The sequence below is a fragment of the Hypanus sabinus genome, unplaced genomic scaffold, assembly GCF_030144855.1.
Source record: "Hypanus sabinus isolate sHypSab1 unplaced genomic scaffold, sHypSab1.hap1 scaffold_1488, whole genome shotgun sequence".
Classification (NCBI taxonomy): domain Eukaryota; kingdom Metazoa; phylum Chordata; class Chondrichthyes; order Myliobatiformes; family Dasyatidae; genus Hypanus; species Hypanus sabinus.
Genome location: NW_026779562.1, coordinates 63,201 through 84,643, shown reverse-complemented (window position 1 = coordinate 84,643; position 21,443 = coordinate 63,201). Strand labels below are relative to the sequence as shown.

Here is a 21,443-nt window from a genome sequence, read left to right as displayed (position 1 = left end):
TCAGCGTGATTTAATCAGTCTGATGGCCTGGTGGGAGAAGCTGTCCCGGAGCCTGTTGGTCCTGGCTTTTATGCTGCGGTGTCGTTTCCCGGATGGTAGCAGCTGGAACAGTTTGTGGTTGGGGTGACTCGGGTCCCCAGTGATCCTTCGGGCCCGTTTTGCAAACCTGTCTCTGTAAAAGTCCCGAACAGTGGGAAGTTCACACTACAGATGGGCCGGGCTGTCCGCACCACTCCCTGCAGAGCCCTGTGATTGAGGGAGGTACCGTTCCCGTACCAGGCAGTGATGCAGCCAGTCAGGATGCTCTCAATCGTGCCCATGTAGAAAGTTCTCAGGATTTGGGGCCCACACCAAACTTCTTCAACCGTCTACGGTGAAAGAGGAACTGTTGTGTACAGCTGGTGTGTACAGACCACGTGAGGTCCTCGGTGATGTTTATGCAGAGCTGTTCACCCTCTCAAACCCAGATCCATTGATGTCAGTAGGGGTTAGCCCGTCCCCATTCCTCCTGTGGATGTGTGGGGCAATACTTTTTCCTCAGAGAGAGGAGGGCGTCTGGAATGTGCTGCTGTGTGGAGGGATGGTGGTAGTGGAGATGTTTAAGAGGCTTTTAGACGGCCACGATTTAAACACCAGCAGACAGATTGAAAAGGTGTCAAGACAAGAGGCAAAGTTCACTGGGCTCTGCACAGGCCCAGGCTGTGGCCTGCTCCGGAGTTTGTCCGTGTCTGAGATCTCTGGGATGATCACTGGGCTCTGCACTGAACTGAGGCCCAGGGTTAGGGTTAGGGTTAACCCTGCCCCTGCCCCGGAGTTTGTCCGTGTCTGAGATCTCTGGGATGATCACTGGGCTCTGCACTGAACTGAGGCCCAGGCTGTGGCCTGCTCCGGAGTTTGTCCGTGTCTGAGATCTCTGGGATGATCACTGGGCTCTGCACTGAACTGAGGCCCAGGGTTAGGGTTAGGGTTAACCCTGCCCCTGCCCCTGCCCCGGAGTTTGTCCGTGTCTATAGACTCACTTTTGTCTGGATGCTATTTGCTTACTTTCATTGTGTACGTGACTTTTCATCTCTCTTCCTCTGCACGTTGGGTCTTCGGCAATCTGTTTTCTAATGCGGGTTCTCCTGTGGTAGTTGTATAACGTATACAGATCAAACAACCTTCCTTCGGAGCGTAGAAGGTTGAGGGGGGACTTGATAGAGGTATTTAAAATGATGAGGGGGATAGACAGAGTTGACGTGGATAGGCTTTTTCCATTGACAGCAGGGGAGATTCAAACAAGAGGACATGAGTTGGGAGTTAGGGGGCAAAAGTTTAAGGGTAACACGAGGGGGAATTTCCTTACTCAGAGAGTGGTAGCTGTGTGGAACGAGCTTCCAGTAGAAGTGGTAGAGGCAGGTTCGGTATTGTCATTTAAAGTAAAATTGGATAGGTATATGGACAGGAAAGGAATGGAGGGTTATGGGCTGAGTGCAGGTTGGTGGGACTAAGTGAGAGTAAGTGTTCGGCACGGACTAGAAGGGCCGAGATGGCCTGTTTCCGTGCTATAGTTGTTATGAGGTTAGAAATAATTCCAACACAGATTCCATCCAGGACAGTCCTTTTTGCCCACATCTGGCTCATATCCCTCTATCCGTGTCCCTGTCCGAGTGTCGTTAATGTACCTGCCTCGACCACTTCCTCCGGCAGCTCCTTCCACAGACGGACCACCCATATCCCTCTAAACCTTTCCTATCCGTGTCCCTGTCCGAGTGTCGTTAATGTACCCGCCTCGACCACTTCCTCCGGCAGCTCCTTCCACAGACGGACCACCCATATCCCTCTGAACCTTTCCTATCCGTGTCCCTGTCCGAGTGTCGTTAATGTACCCGCCTCGACCACTTCCTCCGGCAGCTCCTTCCACAGACGGACCACCCGTATCCCTCTAAACCTTTCCTATCCGTGTCCCTGTCCAAGTGACGTTAATGTACCTGCCTCGACCACTTCCTCCGGCAGCTCCTTCCACAGACGGACCACCCGTATCCCTCTGAACCTTTCCTATCCGTGTCCCTGTCCGAGTGTCGTTAATGTACCTGCCTCGACCACTTCCTCCGGCAGCTCCTTCCACAGACGGACCACCCTCTGGTTGAAAAAGTTTTCCCTTGTGATCCCCTTTTAAATCTCCTCCCCCCTCACCTGTGCCCTCTGGGTCTTGATTCCCTGACCCTGGGGGGAAAAGTGTGTTCATTCACCCTGTCTGTGCCCCACATGGTTTTATACACCTCTGTATTCCAGGGCATAAAGTCCCAACCTGCCCGACCTCTCTCTGTAACCCAGTCCCTCGAGTCCCGACGACATCCTCGTAAATCTCCCTCCGCACTCTTTCCAGCTCGGTGGCATCTTTCCCACAGCAGGGCGACCAAAACCGAACACAGTACTCCAAGTGCAGCCTCACCGACGTCTCGTACAACTGTGACGTGATCTCCCGACTCCTGTACTCGGTGTCCTCAGTTAATTTTAGGATATGCAATTGAAAAGTCACAATGTGTGGGGGAGTCCAGGGTAGGGCTGCAAAGATGGGAGGGGTGTAGGGGAGGGAGGGGGTGACGGGGATGGGGAGGGGTGTAGGGGAGGGAGAGGGTGATGGAGATGAGGAGGGGTGTAGGGGAGGGAGGGGGTGACGGGGACGGGGAGGGGTGTAGGGGAAGGAGGGGTGACGGAGATGGGGAGGTGTGTAGGGGAGGGAGAGGGTGGAGATGAGGAGGGGTGTAGGGGAGGGAGGGGGTGACGGGGATGGGGAGGTGTGTAGGGGAGGGAGAGGGTGGAGATGAGGAGGGGTGTAGGGGAGGGAGAGGGTGATGGAGATGAGGAGGGGTGTAGGGGAGGGAGGGGGTGACGGAGATGGGGAGGGGTGTAGGGGAGGGAGGGGGTGACGGAGATGAGGAGGGGTGTAGGGGAGGGAGAGGGTGATGGAGATGAGGAGGGGTGTAGGGGAGGGAGAGGGTGATGGAGATGAGGAGGGGTGTAGGGGAGGGGGATGACGGTTCACAATCACATTCTCCCACGTTCTCTAAAGCAACAGCGAGTTTTATTTATTTACAGCTGAACCCCCCCCCCACCCCAACACAGGGGTCACCTCCCATCCCCCAGCATCCTCTGGGTCACAGCAATCACCTGCACAGCAAGATCCCAGCAAAACCCTTCCCACAGGACGATGAAGATACAAATATGTTTGCTCCCTCACAGAGCCGTCACGTCCTGACCCGCCTCTCCCCAGGGTGCCGACCCAGCGAGGGAATGGAGCCCACCCAGGACCTGGCTCCCTCGAGGAGATGACAAGGGAGGGGGAAGCGATTCATCGTCCCCTTCGGCTGCTCTCTCCCTCAGGTCGATACCCCCGAGGCTCGAATAGTCACTGAGGGAGTCCCCCTCCCCCTCCCCCCTCAACTTGCTTCCTCCCACCTCCTCCTCATCATCATCACTCCTGGGCTGCTCCTCCTCACTCCCAGGCTCGTCCTCGTCCTCCCCCTCGTCCTCCTCATCCACAAACTTCAGATCCTCCCTCTCCAGGTCTCCCCGCTGGGAGGAAGCCCTCCCGGGCAGGATGGACCTCAGGATGCGGGCCCACCGACGGGTGCCTCGGGCGCCGCTCTCCAGCTGCCAAGGGTAGTAGGCCCCGGTGCCCCCGAACTCCCGCAGCTTGCACCAGGCTCCAGTCAGGGTCACCAACAGAGCCAGGAGGACCAGCAGGAGGACCACGATCAGGCCCGTCTGGTTTGGAGGACCGACCACTTTTACAGTCGTTGTCCCCCCATGGTTCGCAGATTCAGCCGTCACCAGGGTCACACCCAAGCACGCCAGGAGACCGAGGACAAGGCCATGGCAGGTCTTCCAGGGAGGCATCGTCCCTCAGTCTGTGGGGAGAGAGGAGAGAAGGGGTGGGCGTAGGACGGAGGGCAGTCAGAGGGAGGGGAGGGGAGGGCAAGGGGTGGCAGGAGGGAGAAGAGTCAGACGTCAGCTTATGAAAACACACAGAAAACCCTGGATCAGCCTCCCTCCGCCCTCCCTCCTCGATGCTCTTCCTCTTGACCTGGACAAGCCTAAAACGCTGGGCAACAAGTTTTTTACAAAAGCGTTTTTTCCTCAGGACTGTTTTTCTAGCCCGGAGAAAATCACCCACGTTAGGGCAAGAAATGCTTCTTCGGGCCTTCGACAATCACCTGCTTTGAATGCAGAAAGAGGGCATCAAAATAAAAACGACAAGACTAACTTTAGAAAAGAAACTCGGTTCCTGCTGTTACTATTTCAGTTTAATTTCACACCACGCCCTTGTAGCAAATGCAGTCTGAAAGTAACTGAAACAAAGAGTACAAAGCCAACACAATAGTGGCAAGACAGCGACCCTGCGCCTGATTCCCAACCTCAGATCAATGCACCTCTGTCAGCGTGGGTTCTGGCTTTGGGTTTCTGTTTCACGGTGCATTCCCTAAAAGCTGTCAATACGCTGCTGGTGCCTGGGGGTAGTTTCAAAGACAACCTTACCTACACTTTGTAAATATGAATCGTCCTTCACGTTAAGCACATAAAATAGCAAATAGCAAATGGGTTCAGTTTGGAACAGTGGGACGGATCAAATCAAAAGAAAGTGTGGTCTATACTTGCAAATTTGAATTGTCCTTTGTGTTTAGCAGATAAATATCGTGCCCCATCACAGGTCATTGACGAATAAAGAAGCTGCGTTGTATCTACCAGTAACTCCCCCTCTCTCTCTCACGCCACAACACCCACCTTAACTAAGAGTCACCCTCCCTTTGGGACACGTCCAAATGCATCACCGGACAGGCCCTGAAACGAGATTTCTCCCAGGAACGGCCCACAACCATACGGATAACTCACTCACGAAAAACTTTTCCTCACCAAACGATGAACTCGTGGCGTCATTCCCTCCGCAAGTGGCTAATGATGTCACCGTTAGCGTTGACGACGTGGCCGGCCCACCCGGCTGGGGCTTTCTGTAGACGCTGTGGGTGGGTGCTAGCCCGCTCCGGGATCTCTGTGTCTGGGACTTTGTCCCCGGAGGCAGCTCGAGTGGAAGTGGTTGAGCTGTTCAGCGTGTCTGCTGTCGACAGTCCGGGTCTCGCTGCCACAGAGGAGGGTGGTGAGAACCACTGCTCGGTAGGCCTTCAGCTTGGTGGTGAGGCTGAGTCCTCTCCCCTCCCACACGGAGACTCCCAAAGGCGGCCCCGGCTTCGGCAATTCTGTTGCTGGTCTCTGCATCTACGTTCGCCGCTCGTGATAGAGTACCGCCCAGATAAGTGAAGCTGTCGACTGCCAGTATCTGACCTGGGCAGTACTCTGTCACGAGCGGTGAACGTAATGCGTTTAATTACCCAACAGTGCTTGCACTTTGCAACATGTCGTGAGCTAAAAATCTCTTGTGGATGATTTTCACTTGTGTTCACCAAAGTGTCCGACCATAATCAGCCAGCATCGACGGATTCCATCAGACGTGGGAGCTGAATTAGGCCATTCAGCCCATCGAGTCTGCTCCTCCGTTCCATCTCAGCTGACCACTCAACTCCAGACACTCGCCATATCCTTTGATGCCCCGGCCAATCAGGAAATCTATCAACTTCTGCCCTGACTATCCCCACGGACCCCAATCTCTGGCAGAGTGGCTGAAAAGAATTCCTCCTTACCCCTTTTCTGAAAGGTCACCCCTTAACTTTCAGCTGTGCCCGCCAGTTCAGCATTCGCCCACCGTAGGAAACGTCCTCTCCGCATCCACCCTATCTCGTCCTTTCAACATTCGGTCGGTTTCAGTGAGATCCCCCGGCATTCTTCTAGATTCCCGTGAGTCCAGGCCCAAAGCTGCCAAACGCTCCTGATATGTTAACCCCTTCGTTCCCGGAATCCCCTGGACCCTCCCCGATGACGACACACCCTCTCGGAGATACGGGGCCCAGAACCGTTGACCATACTCCGACAGCTGGCCTGACAAGTCCCACACAAAGTTTGCCGAACAGAAAAGGCTCCTTTCATTCCCACTCGCTGCCTCCTGCCTGTCAGCCATTCCTCTCTCCGTGCCAGTTTCTGGCCTGTAACGGCACAGGATTTTACCCTGTTGATCAGCCTCATGTGTGGCACCTTATCAAGTGTTGTTTGAGAATCCAATGACATCCATTGCCTCTCCTTTGTCCGGCCTGCTCGTTACTTCCTCAAAGAACTCTAACAGATTTGTCGGGCAAGATTTCCCCTCACGGAAACCATGCTGACTTTGACTTCTTTTATCGTTAGACTCCAAGTACCTCGAAACCTCGTCCGTGATAGTGGACTCCAACACTCTCCCACCAACTGAGGTTAGGCTATCTGGCAGATCAACTCCTTTCGTTTGCCTTCCTCCCTTCTGAAAGAGCGGGGAGACACTCGATTTCTTCCAGTCCTCCAGGACCATGCCAGAGTCCATGGCCAATGCATCCACTATCTCTTCAACAACCTCCCTCAGGACTCTGGGATGTAGTCCATCTGGTCCTAGTGACTTATCCACCCGAAGAACATGCCACAATCTCACTCCAGTTGCCCCGATACCGTGTCCCCACGGCCGCAATCTCACTCCAGTTGCCCCGATACTGTGCCCCCACGGACACAATCTCACTCCAGTTGCCCCGATACTGTGTCCCCACGGCCGCAATCTCACTCCAATTGCCCCGATACCGTGTCCCCACGGACGCAATCTCACTCCAGTTGCCCCGATACCGTGTCCCCACGGCCGCAATCTCACTCCAGTTGCCCCGATACCGTGCCCCCACGGCCACAATCTCACTCCAGTTGCCCCGATACCGTGCCCCCACGGCCACAATCTCACTCCAGTTGCCCTGATACCGTGCCCCCACAAACGCAATCTCACTCCAGTTGCCCCGATACCGTGTCCCCACGGCCGCAATCTCACTCCAGTTGCCCCGATACCGTGCCCCCATGGACGCAATCTCACTCCAGTTGCCCCGATACCGTGTCCCCACGGCCACAATCTCACTCCAGTTGTCCCGATACCGTGCCCCCACGGCCACAATCTCACTCCAGTTGCCCCGATACCGTGCCCCCACGGCCACAATCTCACTCCAGTTGTCCCGATACCGTGCCCCCATGGACGCAATCTCACTCCAGTTGCCCCGATACCGTGCCCCCACGGCCGCAATCTCACTCCAGTTGCCCCGATACTGTGCCCCCACGGACACAATCTCACTCCAGTTGCCCCGATACCGTGTCCCCACGGCCGCAATCTCACTCCAATTGCCCCGATACCGTGTCCCCACGGACGCAATCTCACTCCAGTTGCCCCGATACCGTGTCCCCACGGCCGCAATCTCACTCCAGTTGCCCCGATACCGTGCCCCCACGGCCACAATCTCACTCCAGTTGCCCCGATACCGTGCCCCCACGGCCACAATCTCACTCCAGTTGCCCTGATACCGTGCCCCCACAAACGCAATCTCACTCCAGTTGCCCCGATACCGTGTCCCCACGGCCGCAATCTCACTCCAGTTGCCCCGATACCGTGCCCCCATGGACGCAATCTCACTCCAGTTGCCCCGATAACGTGCCCCCACGGCCACAATCTCACTCCAGTTGCCCCGATACCGTGTCCCCACATCCGCAATCTCACTCCAGTTGCCCCGATACCGTGCCCCCACGGCCACAATCTCACTCCATGTGATCTTCTCCGGTCCCACCGGAAGTTCTTTGAATTGGACCAACAGAGGCTGAAATGGCTGGCGTGAGAGGACATAGCCTTAAGGGGTTTGAAATCGTTACAAGGGGGGTGTCGGGGGTAAGTTTTTCACGCAGAGAGCAGTGGGTGTGTGGAAGACACTACTGGTGGCGGTGGTGGAGGTGGATACGATGGGGTCTTTTAAGAGACTCCTGGATAGATACATGGAGCTGAGAGAAATTGAGAGCAAGACGCCAGGGAAATTCCAGGCAGTTTCTAGGGTAGGTTACATGGCTGGCACGATATTGTGGGCCGAAGGGCCTGTCACATGCTGTAGATTTCTACGACTTCATGATACGGTGACGTGTAGAGTCATCGAAAAGTACAGTATAAAAAACAGACCCTTCAGCCCGTCTAGTCCATGCTGAACTATCTAACAGTCCTCCTCCCATCGACCTGCACCGGCACCACACCCCTCCCGTCCGTGTCCTCATCCAAACTTCTCTTCAGCGTTGGATTGGGGCTCGCATACAGCACTTGTGCCGGCAGCTCCTCCCACACCCTCACCCTCACCTCTGAGTGAAGACGTCTCCCCTCACGTTCCCCTTAAACCTCCCACCTTTCACCCTTAACCCCTGACCTCTGGTTGTCGTCCCACCTGAGGGTGGAAAAAGCCTGCTTGCATTTACCCTGTCGGTACCCCTCCTGAATCTGAATTCCGTTATCAAATCTCCTCCATTCCCAGGAATAAAGTCCAAACCTATTCAATCTTTATAGCTGCAGACCCGGCAGTGACTGGAAGCCCCACATCTCTTGTTCCTTTGCCCCACCATTCTTGCCCCCACCTCAGTGGGACGAACCCACCCAGAACCCCACGCAGGTGCTCCCTGAACAACCTCCACACCCATTTTCCGAGAGCATTTCTTTCCAATTTACGCTCCCAGGTCCCGGCCTAAGAGCATCACAGTTTACCCTGCACATAGTTAAGTGCTTCTCCCTTACCGCCTCCTCTATCAACCTTCAGGGGTATGGGAGAAGTCACCGTCTCCTAAGTGCTCCCCAAAGCACGCACAGACACAGCTCGGCTGCCGAAGACTTTTGCACAGTCCTGTAGTCATTGATATATTGCGCTGTACCATTGCAAGCAAAAACAAGTTTCATGACGAATGCGGGAAATGATAAACGTGGTTCAGATATGGATCTGTATTGTGGGACAGGGACAGGGAGGGGGAATCAAGGTTGGGAAAAGAGGAATGGAGAGGGGAGGGCCGGGAAGCACCAGAAAGACATTCTGTAATGATCAATAAACCGATTGTTTACAATCATAGGAACCAGATAACAATCACAGCACGGAAACAGGCCATCTCGGCCCTTCTAGTCCGTGCCGAAACCTTACTCTCACCTAGTCCCACCGGCCCGCACTCAGCCCATAACCCTCCACTCCTTTCCTGTCCATATACCTATCCAATTTTACTTTAAATGACAATACCGAACCTGCCTCTACCACTTCTACTGGAAGCTCGTTCCACACAGCTACCACTCTCTGAGTAAAGAAGTTCCCCCTCATGTTACCTCAAACTTTTGCCCCCTAACTCTCAACTCATGTCCTCTTGTTTGAATCTCCCCTACTCTCAATGGAAAAAGCCTATCCACGTCAACTCTATCTATCCCCCTCATCATTTTAAATACCTCTATCAAGTCCCCCCTCAACCTTCTACGCTCCAAAGAATAAAGACCTAACTTGTTCAATCTTTCCCTGTAACTTAGGTGCTGAAACCCAGGTAACATTCTAGTAAATCTCCTCTGTACTCTCTCTATTTTGTTGACATCTTTCCTATAATCAAATAGAAACATAGAAAACCTACAGCACAATACAGGCCCTTTGGCCCACAATGCTGTGCCAAACATGTCCTTACCTCAGAAATTACCACAGGTTACCCACAGCCCTCCATTTTTCTGAGCTCCATGTACCTGTCCAGGAGTCTCTTAAAAGCCCCTGTCGTATCCCCCTCCACCACCGTCACCGGCAGCCCATTCCACACAATCACCACTCTCTGAGTGAAATAACTTACCCCAGACATCTCCTCTGTAACTGCTCCCCCACACCTAAAAACTGTGCCCTCTCGTGCTAGCCATTTCATCCCTGGGGAAAAGCCTCTGACTACCCACACGATCAATGCCTCTCGTCATCTTATACACCTCTATCAGGTCACCTCTCATCCTCCGTCACTCCAAGGAGAAAAGGCCGAGTTCACTCAACCTATTCTCATAAGGCATGCTCCCCAATCCAGGCAACATCCTTGTAAATCTCCTCTGCACCCTTTCTATGGCTTCCACATCCTTCCTGTAGTGAGGCGACCAGAACTGAGCACAGTACTCCGAGTGGGGTCTGACCAGGGTCCTACATAGCTGCAACATTACCTCTCGGCTCCTAAATTCAGTTCCACGATTGATGAAGGCCAATACACCGTACGCCTTCTTAACCACAGAGTCAACCTGCGCAGCTGCTTTGAGTGCCCAGGATCCCTCTGATCCTCCACACTGCCAAGAGTCTTACCATCAATACTATATTCTGCCATCATATTTGACCGACCAAAATGAACCACCTCACACTTATCTGGGTAAAACTCCATCTGCCACTTCTCAGCCCAGTTTTGCATCCTATCAATGTCCCACTGTAACCTCTGACAGCCCTCCACACTATCCACAACTCCCCCAACCTTGTGTCATCAGCAAATTTACTAACCCATCCCTCCACTTCCTCATCCAGGTCATTTATAAAAACCACGAAGAGTAAGGGTCCCAGAACAGATTCCAGTGGAACACCACTGGTCACCGACCTCCATGTAGAATATGACCCGTCTACAACCACTCTTTGCCTTCTGTGGGCAAGCCAGTTCTGGATCCACAAAGCAATGTCCCCTTGGATCCCATGCCTCCTTACTTTCTCAATAAGCCTTGCGTGGGGTACCTTGTCAAATGACCTTGCCTGTTGTCTCAGGGATGGGTACATCTGCCCACTGCCCCTGGCACGCCTTCTCTGCCCCCTGGCGTGGCACTCCACCCTCACTATTCCCGACATCATTGGTTCCCACCAGGTTTATAAAGCCAATCTCTGGTCACCGTTTACAAATACGCCTCTGTGCAAGGTCCTCAGCCCTCTGGCTGGAAGTCCTGGACAATGCCGCGGGGGTCCCACGTCCGCGGTGGAAACGAGAGGCAGGACTCAGAGCTTCCCCACATCCCCAGCAACGGAAGGAAGTTCCACCCGGTGCTGGGGAAGTCGAGGTCTCCCACGGTCACATATTTCCACGGGGTGTTCCTTCATCTGCCACCTGGAGCCCCGCAGCTGACTGAAAGCACGGTGTTTATTCCACGGCTCTGACCGCGCTGCCCGCCCCTCGACATTTCAAAGTTCCAGGTACAGTCCTCGTCACGGAATCAGGCAAAATGCCGGTGGATCGCAGCATCTCTCCCTGCCCGGCCTGCTGCGTTCCACCGGCATTCTGTGCGTGTTGCCTGAATTTCCAGATCTGCTCGTGTTTACGAACAATCAGAATCAGGTTTTCATCACTGGCGCGTGACGTGAAATTTGTTAACTTAGCCGCAGCAGTTCAATGCAATACATAATCCAGCATAGAGAGAAAAAATAATAATAAATAAAATAAAACATAATGATAAATAGACAAGTATATCAATTATGTATATTGAATATTTTTTTAAAATGTGCAAAAACAGAAATAGTGTATATTAAAAAAAGTGAGGTAGTGTCCATGCATTCAACGTCCATCTCGAACTGGACGGCAGAGGGGAAGAAGTTGTTCCTGAATCGCTGAGTGTGTGCCTTCAGGCTCCTGTACCCCCTCCCTGATGGTAACAGAGAGAAAAGGGCATGCCCTGGGTGCTGGGGGTCCTTAATAATGGACGCGGCCTTTCTGAGACTCCGCTTCCTGAAGATGTCCTGGGAACTTTGTAGGCTGGTGCCCAAGATGGAGCTGACTAGATTTACAACCCTCTGCAGCTTCTTTCGGTCCTGTGCAGTAGCCCCCACCCCCCCCATACCAGACAGTGATGCAGCCTGTCAGAAAGCACTCCACGGTACAATTATAGAGGTTTTTGAGTGTGTTCGTTGACGTGCCAAAACTCTTCAAACTCCTAATGAACTATAGCTGCTGTCTTGCCTTCTTTATAACGACATTGATAAGACCATGAGAGAGACGCAGGGGCAAAATTGGGCCGTCTGGCCCATCGAATCTGCTCCACCGTTCAATCATGGCCGATCCTTTTATTCTCCCCTCCACAACCCCAGGCCTGGGCCTTCTCCCCATCACTGTTGATGCCACGTCCAATCAGGGACCTATCAATCTCTGCCTTAAATACACCCAACGACCCAGAACGTGGCAACAAAGTCCACAGATTCACCACCCTCCGGATAAATAAGGCAACCGTCAGATTTGTCAGCTTAACGGCAACAAGAAACCCAAGAGGCCGGGAGCGGTCGGGTAACCCCGCCCGAGGCCGGGAGCGGTCGGGTAACCCCGCCCGAGGCCGGGAGCGGTCGGGTAACCCCGCCCGAGGCCGGGAGCGGTCGGGTAACCCCGCCCGAGGCCGGGAGCGGTCGGGTAACCCCGCCCGAGGCCGGGAGCGGTCGGGTAACCCCGCCCGAGGCCGGGAGCGGTCGGGTAACCCCGCCCGAGGCCGGGAGCGGTCGGGTAACCCCGCCCGAGGCCGGGAGCGGTCGGGTAACCCCGCCCGAGGCCGGGAGCGGTCGGGTAACCCCGCCCGAGGCCGGGAGCAGTCGGAGCCTCAGCCTTAGCGGAGCAGAACGTCGCGGGCCAGAACCGGCTCGGCCCGAGTCTCCGGTCCCGACACCAGGCGTTTGAATTCTCCAAAGCACCAGTGACACGCTCCGGTCCTCTCCCAGCACCGGACTCGACCAGCCCGGCATCGAGCCGGACGAACCCAACGAAAGGCGGACGGGCCAGCCCCGAACCAGCTTCACTTGCTGTTCTCCACACTCCTGAAGCACGCCGTGACCTCGCTGATGCCCCGTCCCACACCGAGACTAACCTCGACCACTGGCTGCCCTCCACCCCCCCTCGCCCACCGCATCCGAACGACAAAGTCTTGGGACATTAGAAACCCTGTGCTTTCCCTCTCTCAGGTGAGTCTTTCCAAATGTCGCCAGATCACAGTATCACACCAAACACGTAGATGTCTGACCGTGTCCGCTGTTCCAAGACACCCCCATCTACAGGAAACATCCTCTCCACATCCACTCTATCTGTGTCCTCTGGTCCTAGACACCCCCACTACAGGAAACATCCTCTCCACATCCACTCTATCTGTGTCCTCTGGTCCTAGACTCCCCCACTATAGGAAACATCCTCTCCACATCCACTCTCTCTGTGTCCTCTGGTCCTAGACTCCCCCACTATAGGAAACATCCTCTCCACATTCACTCTATCTGTGTCCTCTGGTCCTAGACTCCCCCACTACAGGAAACATCCTCTCCACACCCACTATCTGTGTCCTCTGGTCCTAGACTCCCCCACTACAGGAAACATCCTCTCCACATCCTCTCTATCTGTGTCCTCTGGTCCAAGACTCCCCCACTACAGGAAACATCCTCTCCACACCCACTATCTGTGTCCTCTGGTCCTAGACTCCCCCACTACAGGAAACATCCTCTCCACATCCTCTCTATCTGTGTCCTCTGGTCCTAGACTCCCCCACTACAGGAAACATCCTCTCCACACCCACTATCTGTGTCCTCTGGTCCTAGACTCCCCCACTACAGGAAACATCCTCTCCACATCCTCTCTCTCTGTGTCCTCTGGTCCTAGACTCCCCCACTATAGGAAACATCCTCTCCACATTCACTCTATCTGTGTCCTCTGGTCCTAGACTCCCCCACTACAGGAAACATCCTCTCCACACCCACTATCTGTGTCCTCTGGTCCTAGACTCCCCGACTACAGGAAACATCCTCTCCACATCCTCTCTATCTGTGTCCTCTGGTCCAAGACTCCCCCACTACAGGAAACATCCTCTCCACATCCACTCTACCTGTGTCCTCTGGTCCTAGACTCCCTCACTATAGGAAACATCCTCTCCACATCCACTCTATCTGTGTCCTCTGGTCCAAGACTCCCCACTATAAGAAACCCACAGCCAATACAGGCCCTTCAGCCTATAAAGTTGTGCCGAACACGTCCCCACCTTAGAAATTACCAGGATCACCCCTAGCCTCTATTTTTCTCAGCTCCATGTACCGATCCAGCAGTCTCTTAAAAGCCCCTAGCGTATCCCCCTCCACCACCGTCACCAGCAGCCCATTCCACGCACTCACCACTCTCTGAGTGAAATAACTTACCCCTGACATCTCCTCCAAATCCCATCACCCCTCCCTCTCTAACCCAGGGGTCACTGGACAGGAAGCCCCCCCAAATCTCCATCACCCCTCCCTCTCTAACCCAGGGGTCACTGGGCAGGAAACCCCCCCCGAATCTCCATCACCCCTCCCTCACTAACCCAGGGGTCACTGGGCAGGAAGCCCCCCCTGAATCTCCATCACCCCTCCCTCTCTAACCCAGGGGTCACTGGACAGGAAACCCCCCCCGAATCTCCATCACCCCTCCCTCACTAACCCAGGGGTCACTGGATAGGACCCCCCCCCCGAATCTCCATCACCCCTCCCTCCCTAACCCAGAGGTCATTGGACAGGAAGCCCCCCCGAATCTCCATCACCCCTCCCTCTCTAACCCAGGGGTCACTGGACAGGAAGCCCCCCCGAATCTCCATCACCCCTCCCTCACTAACCCAGTGGTCACTGGACAGGAAACCCCCCCCCCCGAATCTCCATCACCCCTCCCTCTCTAACCCAGGGGTCACTGGACAGGAAACACCCCCCCCCAAATCTCCATCACCCCTCCCTCTCTAACCCAGGGGTCACTGGACAGGAAACACCCCCCCCCAAATCTCCATCACCCTTTCTAACCCAGGGGTCACTGGACAGGAACCCCCCCCCCCTGAATCTCCATCACCCCTCCCTCTCTAACCCAGGGGTCACTGGACAGGAACCCCCCCCCCTGAATCTCCATCACCCCTCCCTCTCTAACCCAGGGGTCACTGGACAGGAACCCCCCCCCCTGAATCTCCATCACCCCTCTCTCTCTAACCCAGGGGTCACTGGACAGGAACCCCCCCCCCGAATCTCCATCACCCCTCCCTCACTAACCCAGGGGTCACTGGGCAGGAACCCCCCCCCCAAATCTCCATCACCCCTCCCTCTCTAACCCAGGGGTCACTGGACAGGAACCCCCCCCCCCCGAATCTCCATCACCCCTCTCTCTCTAACCCAGGGGTCACTGGACAGGAACCCCCCCCCTGAATCTCCATCACCCCTCCCTCACTAACCCAGGGGTCACTGGGCAGGAAGCCCCCCCGAATCTCCATCACCCCTCCCTCCCTAACCCAGGGGTCACTGGGCAGGAAGCCCCCCCGAATCTCCATCACCCCTCCCTCACTAACCCAGGGGTCACTGGGCAGGAAGCCCCCCCGAATCATCACCCCTCTCTCTCTAACCCAGGGGTCACTGGGCAGGAAGCCACCCCCGAATCTCCATCACCCCTCCCTCTCTAACCCAGGGGTCACTGGACAGGAACCCCCCCCCCCCGAATCTCCATCACCCCTCCCTCACTAACCCAGGGGTCACTGGGCAGGAACCCCCCCCCCCCTGAATCTCCATCACCCCTCCCTCACTAACCCAGGGGTCACTGGGCAGGAAGCCCCCCCGAATCTCCATCACCCCTCCCTCCCTAACCCAGGGGTCACTGGGCAGGAAGCCCCCCCGAATCTCCATCACCCCTCCCTCACTAACCCAGGGGTCACTGGGCAGGAAGCCCCCCCAAATCTCCATCACCCCTCCCTCTCTAACCCAGGGGTCACTGGGCAGGAAGCCCCCCCGAATCTCCATCACCCCTCCCTCCCTAACCCAGGGGTCACTGGGCAGGAAGCCCCCCCGAATCTCCATCACCCCTCCCTCACTAACCCAGGGGTCACTGGGCAGGAAGCCCCCCCAAATCTCCATCACCCCTCCCTCTCTAACCCAGGGGTCACTGGGCAGGAAGCCCCCCCGAATCTCCATCACCCCTCCCTCACTAACCCAGGGGTCACTGGGCAGGAAGCCCCCCCAAATCTCCATCACCCCTCCCTCTCTAACCCAGGGGTCACTGGGCAGGAAGCCCCCCCAAATCTCCATCACCCTCTCTAACCCAGGGGTCACTGGACAGGAACCCCCCCCCCCTGAATCTCCATCACCCCTCCCTCACTAACCCAGGGGTCACTGGGCAGGAAGCCCCCCCCCGAATCTCCATCACCCCTCCCTCCCTAACCCAGGGGTCACTGGGCAGGAAGCCCCCCCCCGAATCTCCATCACCCCTCCCTCCCTAACCCAGGGGTCACTGGGCAGGAAGCCCCCCTCGAATCTCCATCACCCCTCCCTCTCTAACCCAGGGGTCACTGGACAGGAACCCCCCCCCCCGAATCTCCATCACCCCTCTCTCTCTAACCCAGGGGTCACTGGGCAGGAAGCCCCCCCCCGAATCTCCATCACCCCTCTCTCTCTAACCCAGGGGTCACTGGGCAGGAAGCCCCCCCGAATCTCCATCACCCCTCCCTCACTAACCCAGGGGTCACTGGGCAGGAACCCCCCGAATCATCACCCCTCTCTCTCTAACCCAGGGGTCACTGGGCAGGAAGCCCCCCACGAATCTCCATCACCCCTCCCTCTCTAACCCAGGGGTCACTGGGCAGGAAGCCCCCCCGAATCTCCATCACCCCTCTCTCTCTAACCCAGGGGTCACTGGGCAGGAAGCCCCCCCAAATCTCCATCATCCCTCCCTCTCTAACCCAGGGGTCACTGGGCAGGAAGCCCCCCCGAATCTCCATCACCCCTCTCTCTCTAACCCAGGGGTCACTGGGCAGGAAGCCCCCCCCGAATCTCCATCACCCCTCCCTCTCTAACCCAGGGGTCACTGGGCAGGAAGCCCCCCCGAATCTCCATCACCCCTCTCTCTCTAACCCAGGGGTCACTGGGCAGGAAGCCCCCCCAAATCTCCATCACCCCTCCCTCTCTAACCCAGGGGTCACTGGGCAGGAAGCCCCCCCGAATCTCCATCACCCCTCCCTCCCTAACCCAGGGGTCACTGGGCAGGAACCCCCCCGAATCATTACCCCTCTCTCCCTAACCCAGGGGTCACTGGGCTGTAATGGGGTGCATGAATCCCAGCCATATCGCCACCCCCACCCCGTTCACTCTCTCTGCCTCGCTCGCTCTCAAACCCCCATCTCTTTTTTCCCCCCCCTCTCCCCCTCTCTCTCTCTCTCTCTCTCTCTCTCACACTCTTTCAATCATTTTCACTCTCACTCAATCTCTCACTGGGGCAGGAACCCGAGAGAGAGGGGCAGACGGAGGAGAGCAAGGGGACCCGGTGTTGTTGGAAGGGAGGCGAGTGCTGAGGGAAGGAAGGAGGGAGGGAGGGAGGGAGCTGGCTGGAGGGACGGAGCACAGAAGGGAGGAATGGAGGGAAAGTTAGTGGAAGGAGGAGAGGAAGGGAGGGTCGCATAGGAAGGAGGGAGAGGAACAGAGAGAGTGAGTCGGGGAGGTAGCTTGAGTGGGAGGGTGAGAAAAGGAGAGGCAGGAAGATGGGATAGGGAGGGAGAGGGGGTGTGGGGCCAGGGGAGAGGGGATGAGGGTGGGATAGGGAGGGAGAGAGGGTGTGGGGCCAGTGGAGAGGGGCTGTGGGACCGGGAGGGAGAGAGGGTGTGGGGCCAGGGGAGAGGGGCTGAGGGTGGGATAGGGAGGGAGAGAGGGTGTGGGGCCAGGGGAGAGGGGCTGAGGGTGGGACCGGGAGGGAGAGAGGGTGTGGGGCCAGGGGAGAGGGGCTGAGGGTGGGACCGGGAGGGAGAGAGGGTGTGGGGCCAGGGGAGAGGGGCTGAGGGTGGGATAGGGAGGGAGAGAGGGTGTGGGGCCAGGGGAGAGGGGCTGAGGTTGGGACCGGGAGGGAGAGGGAGGGAGGGCCACTGACTCACTCACACCTCGGGACTCACCAGACACAGACCCTCCCGGGCTCGGAGCGATGTCGGGTCTGCAGGCGAGTACACGACCAGCTCCGATAGGGAGGGAGAGGGGCTGAGGGGCCAGGGGGGATGAGGGTGGGATAGGGAGGGAGAGAGGGTGTGGGGCCAGGGGGGATGAGGGTGGGATAGGGAGGGAGAGAGGATGTGGGGCCAGGGGGGCTGAGGGTGGGACCGGGAGGGAGAGGGGGTGTGGGGCTGAGGGTGGGATCGGGAGGGAGAGAGGGTGTGGGGCTGAGGGTGGGATCGGGAGGGAGAGAGGGTGTGGGGCCAGGGGGGCTGAGGGTGGGACCGGGAGGGAGAGAGGGTGTGGGGCTGAGGGTGGGACCGGGAGGGAGAGAGGGTGTGGGGCTGAGGGTGGGACCGGGAGGGAGAGAGGGTGTGGGGCCAGGGGAGAGGGGCTGAGGGTGGGACCGGGAGGGAGAGAGGGTGTGGGGCCAGGGGAGAGGGGCTGAGGGTGGGACCGGGAGGGAGAGAGGGTGTGGGGCTGAGGGTGGGATCGGGAGGGAGAGAGGGTGTGGGGCTGAGGGTGGGATCGGGAGGGAGAGAGGGTGTGGGGCTGAGGGTGGGACCGGGAGGGAGAGAGGGTGTGGGGCCAGGGGAGAGGGGCTGAGGGTGGGACCGGGAGGGAGAGAGGGTGTGGGGCCAGGGGAGAGGGGCTGAGGGTGGGACCGGGAGGGAGAGAGGGTGTGGGGCTGAGGGTGGGATCGGGAGGGAGAGGGAAGGAGGGCCACTGACTCACTCACACCTCGGGACTCACCAGACACAGACCCTCCCGGGCTCGGAGCGATGTCGGGGCCGCAGGCGAGTGCACGACCAGCTCCGATAGGGAGGGAGAGGGGCTGAGGGGCCAGGGGAGATGAGGGTGGGATAGGGAGGGAGAGAGGGTGTGGGGCCAGGGGAGAGGGGCTGAGGGTGGGATAGGGAGGGAGAGGGGGTGTGGGGCCAGGGGAGAGGGGCTGAGGGTGGGACCGGGAGGGAGAGGGAGGGAGGGCCACTGACTCACGGTCGGGGACTCACCAGACACAGACCCTCCCGGGCTCGGAGCGATGTCGGGGCTGCAGGCGAGTGCACGACCAGCTCCGATAGGGAGGGAGAGGGGCTGAGGGGCCAGGGGAGAGGGGCTGAGGGTGGGACCGGGAGGGAGAGAGGGTGTGGGGCCAGGGGAGAGGGGCTGAGGGTGGGATAGGGAGGGAGAGAGGGTGTGGGGCCAGGGGAGAGGGGATGAGGGTGGGATAGGGAGGGAGAGAGGGTGTGGGGCCAGGGGAGAGGGGCTGAGGGTGGGATAGGGAGGGAGAGGGGGTGTGGGGCCAGGGGAGAGGGGCTGAGGGTGGGATAGGGAGGGAGAGGGAAGGAGGGCCACTGACTCACTCACACCTCGGGACTCACCAGACACAGACCCTCCCGGGCTCGGAGCGATGTCGGGGCTGCAGGCGAGTGCACGACCAGCTCCGATAGGGAGGGAGAGAGGGTGTGGGGCCAGGGGAGAGGGGCTGAGGGTGGGATAGGGAGGGAGAGAGGGTGTGGGGCCAGGGGAGAGGGGCTGAGGGTGGGATAGGGAGGGAGAGGGGGTGTGGGGCCAGGGGAGAGGGGCTGAGGGTGGGATCGGGAGGGAGAGGGAAGGAGGGCCACTGACTCACGGTCGGGGACTCACCAGACACAGACCCTCCCGGGCTCGGAGCGATGTCGGGGCTGCAGGCGAGTGCACGACCAGCTCCGATAGGGAGGGAGAGGGGCTGAGGGTGGGACCGGGAGGGAGAGAGGTTGGGACCGGGAGGGAGAGGGAGGGAGAGGGGGTGTGGGGCCAGGGGAGAGGGGCTGAGGGTGGGACCGGGAGGGAGAGAGGGTGTGGGGCCAGGGGAGAGGGGCTGAGGGTGGGATCGGGAGGGAGAGGGAAGGAGGGCCACTGACTCACACCTCGGGACTCACCAGACACAGACCCTCCCGGGCTCGGAGCGATGTCGGGGCTGCAGGCGAGTACACGACCAGCTCCGATAGGGAGGGAGAGGGGCTGAGGGTGGGATAGGGAGGGAGAGGGGGTGTGGGGCCAGGGGAGAGGGGCTGAGGGTGGGATAGGGAGGGAGAGAGGGTGTGGGGCCAGGGGAGAGGGGCTGAGGGTGGGATAGGGAGGGAGAGGGGGTGTGGGGCCAGGGGAGAGGGGCTGAGGGTGGGATCGGGAGGGAGAGGGAAGGAGGGCCACTGACTCACTCACACCTCGGGACTCACCAGACACAGACCCTCCCGGGCTCGGAGCGATGTCGGGGCTGCAGGCGAGTGCACGACCAGCTCCGCGCTTTTGCCTCGACTGCGGCGAGCGCTGGGGGAGGCGTTTGAGCGACACCCTCCCGGCTTCCTGTGTGTCCCCCGGCGCCTCTGATCGCAGCCAGCCTGCCTGCTGTGGTTACCAAAGCGAGCCGAGCAACGGGCGTGCAGTCTGCACCCATGCTCCAGGTCTGCGTGCGGCTTTCTGCAGGGACAGGCCCTTCGGCCCGTCTAGTCTGTGCTAGGCTCCCACCGTCCAAGCTTCTCTGAAACATTGAGCTGGAGACGGCGTGCGCAGCTCCTCGTCCCCCGCATTAGGGCAGCAGATACCCCCTCCCCCCAAAACGTCTCAGCTCGCCCCCTCGCCCCAGGACCACAGCAGTTGCGGGTGCGGGTCTGCAATTTGCACAGGAGGCTGAAGAAGCAGGCCAAGGGGGCAGGTGCCAGGTTGGTGCTGGATTCCGGGAAGGGGGTTTTTAGAGTGCCGACGGGGCAGATTTTCAGAGCGGCCGTCCTGGACCGGAAACGCTGAGGGAGCGCGGTCAGACTATGATGGGAATCGGGGGGCGAGAGGGTGAAGGGAGATGTGCCAGGAGGGGGAATTGCAGGGGCCCGGGAGAGCAGCCTGAGCACCGGCTGGAATCTCTGGGAGGCGCATCCCAAAGGGGAAAAAGGAGAGATGACACAGCCACGGCTGACAAGGGAGGTCCCAGCCAACCAGAGGGCATCTGATAGAGGGGGAAACCTGCGGGAAGTTCGAGGGTTTCAAGAACCGAGTGAAAAAAACTCATGAGGAGGGTAAACAGGGCTCGCCAGAAGTATTAAAGAGGACAGCAGAAGATGCGCGAAGTGAAAAGTAGAGGCGGGAGAGGACATTGGAGCGCCAGGGAGGGAGTAATGGGGGACAAGGGAACGGCCAGCAGTGTGGCGGAATTGCCCGTGAAGTTACCATGACTGGAGAGAAGACTGAAAGGCTTGAATGCGGATAAGTCTCCTGGACCAGACGGTTAAACCCCTCCCTCAGGGTTCTGGAAGGGGTGGCTGAAAGGATGCTGGAGGCGATCGTGCAAGGAGACTGGAAAGCTGGCAAATGTCACTCCGCTCTGCAAGAAGGGAGAGAGGCAGCAGACGCCATGTTAGCATTCATTTCCAGCAGACTGGAATATAAGAGCAAGGATGTAATGTCCAGGCTTTGTAACGTACTGGCGACGCCTCGCTTGGGGTATCGTGAGCAGTTTTGGGCCCCGAACTGAGAAAGGATGTGCTGACACTGGAGAGGGGACAGGGGAGGTTCATCAATATGATTCCAGGATTGAACGGTCTGTCAGGTGAAGAGTGTTTGACGGCTCCGGGC

At 58.0% G+C, this 21,443-nt stretch overlaps 1 protein-coding gene across 6 annotated transcripts; it reads right to left on the bottom strand.

The window, feature by feature from the left end:
- Positions 1 to 3,106: 3,106 nt before the first annotated feature.
- LOC132387024 (uncharacterized) lies at positions 3,107 to 20,398 on the bottom strand. 6 transcript variants are annotated; one of them, XM_059959386.1, is made up of 2 exons: positions 20,054 to 20,398; positions 3,107 to 3,893 (listed from the first exon to the last, which is right to left on the bottom strand). In XM_059959386.1, exon 2 carries the CDS (start codon positions 3,880 to 3,882, stop codon positions 3,220 to 3,222), a length of 663 nt encoding a protein of 220 aa, XP_059815369.1. In that variant the 5' UTR covers positions 3,883 to 3,893; positions 20,054 to 20,398; the 3' UTR covers positions 3,107 to 3,219. The 6 variants fall into 6 exon arrangements, with proteins under 6 accessions (XP_059815369.1, XP_059815372.1, XP_059815373.1 ...); XM_059959389.1 differs by lacking the exon at positions 20,054 to 20,398 and adding an exon at positions 19,757 to 19,834; XM_059959390.1 differs by lacking the exon at positions 20,054 to 20,398 and adding an exon at positions 18,848 to 18,942.
- Between the last annotated feature and the right edge of the window lie 1,045 nt (positions 20,399 to 21,443).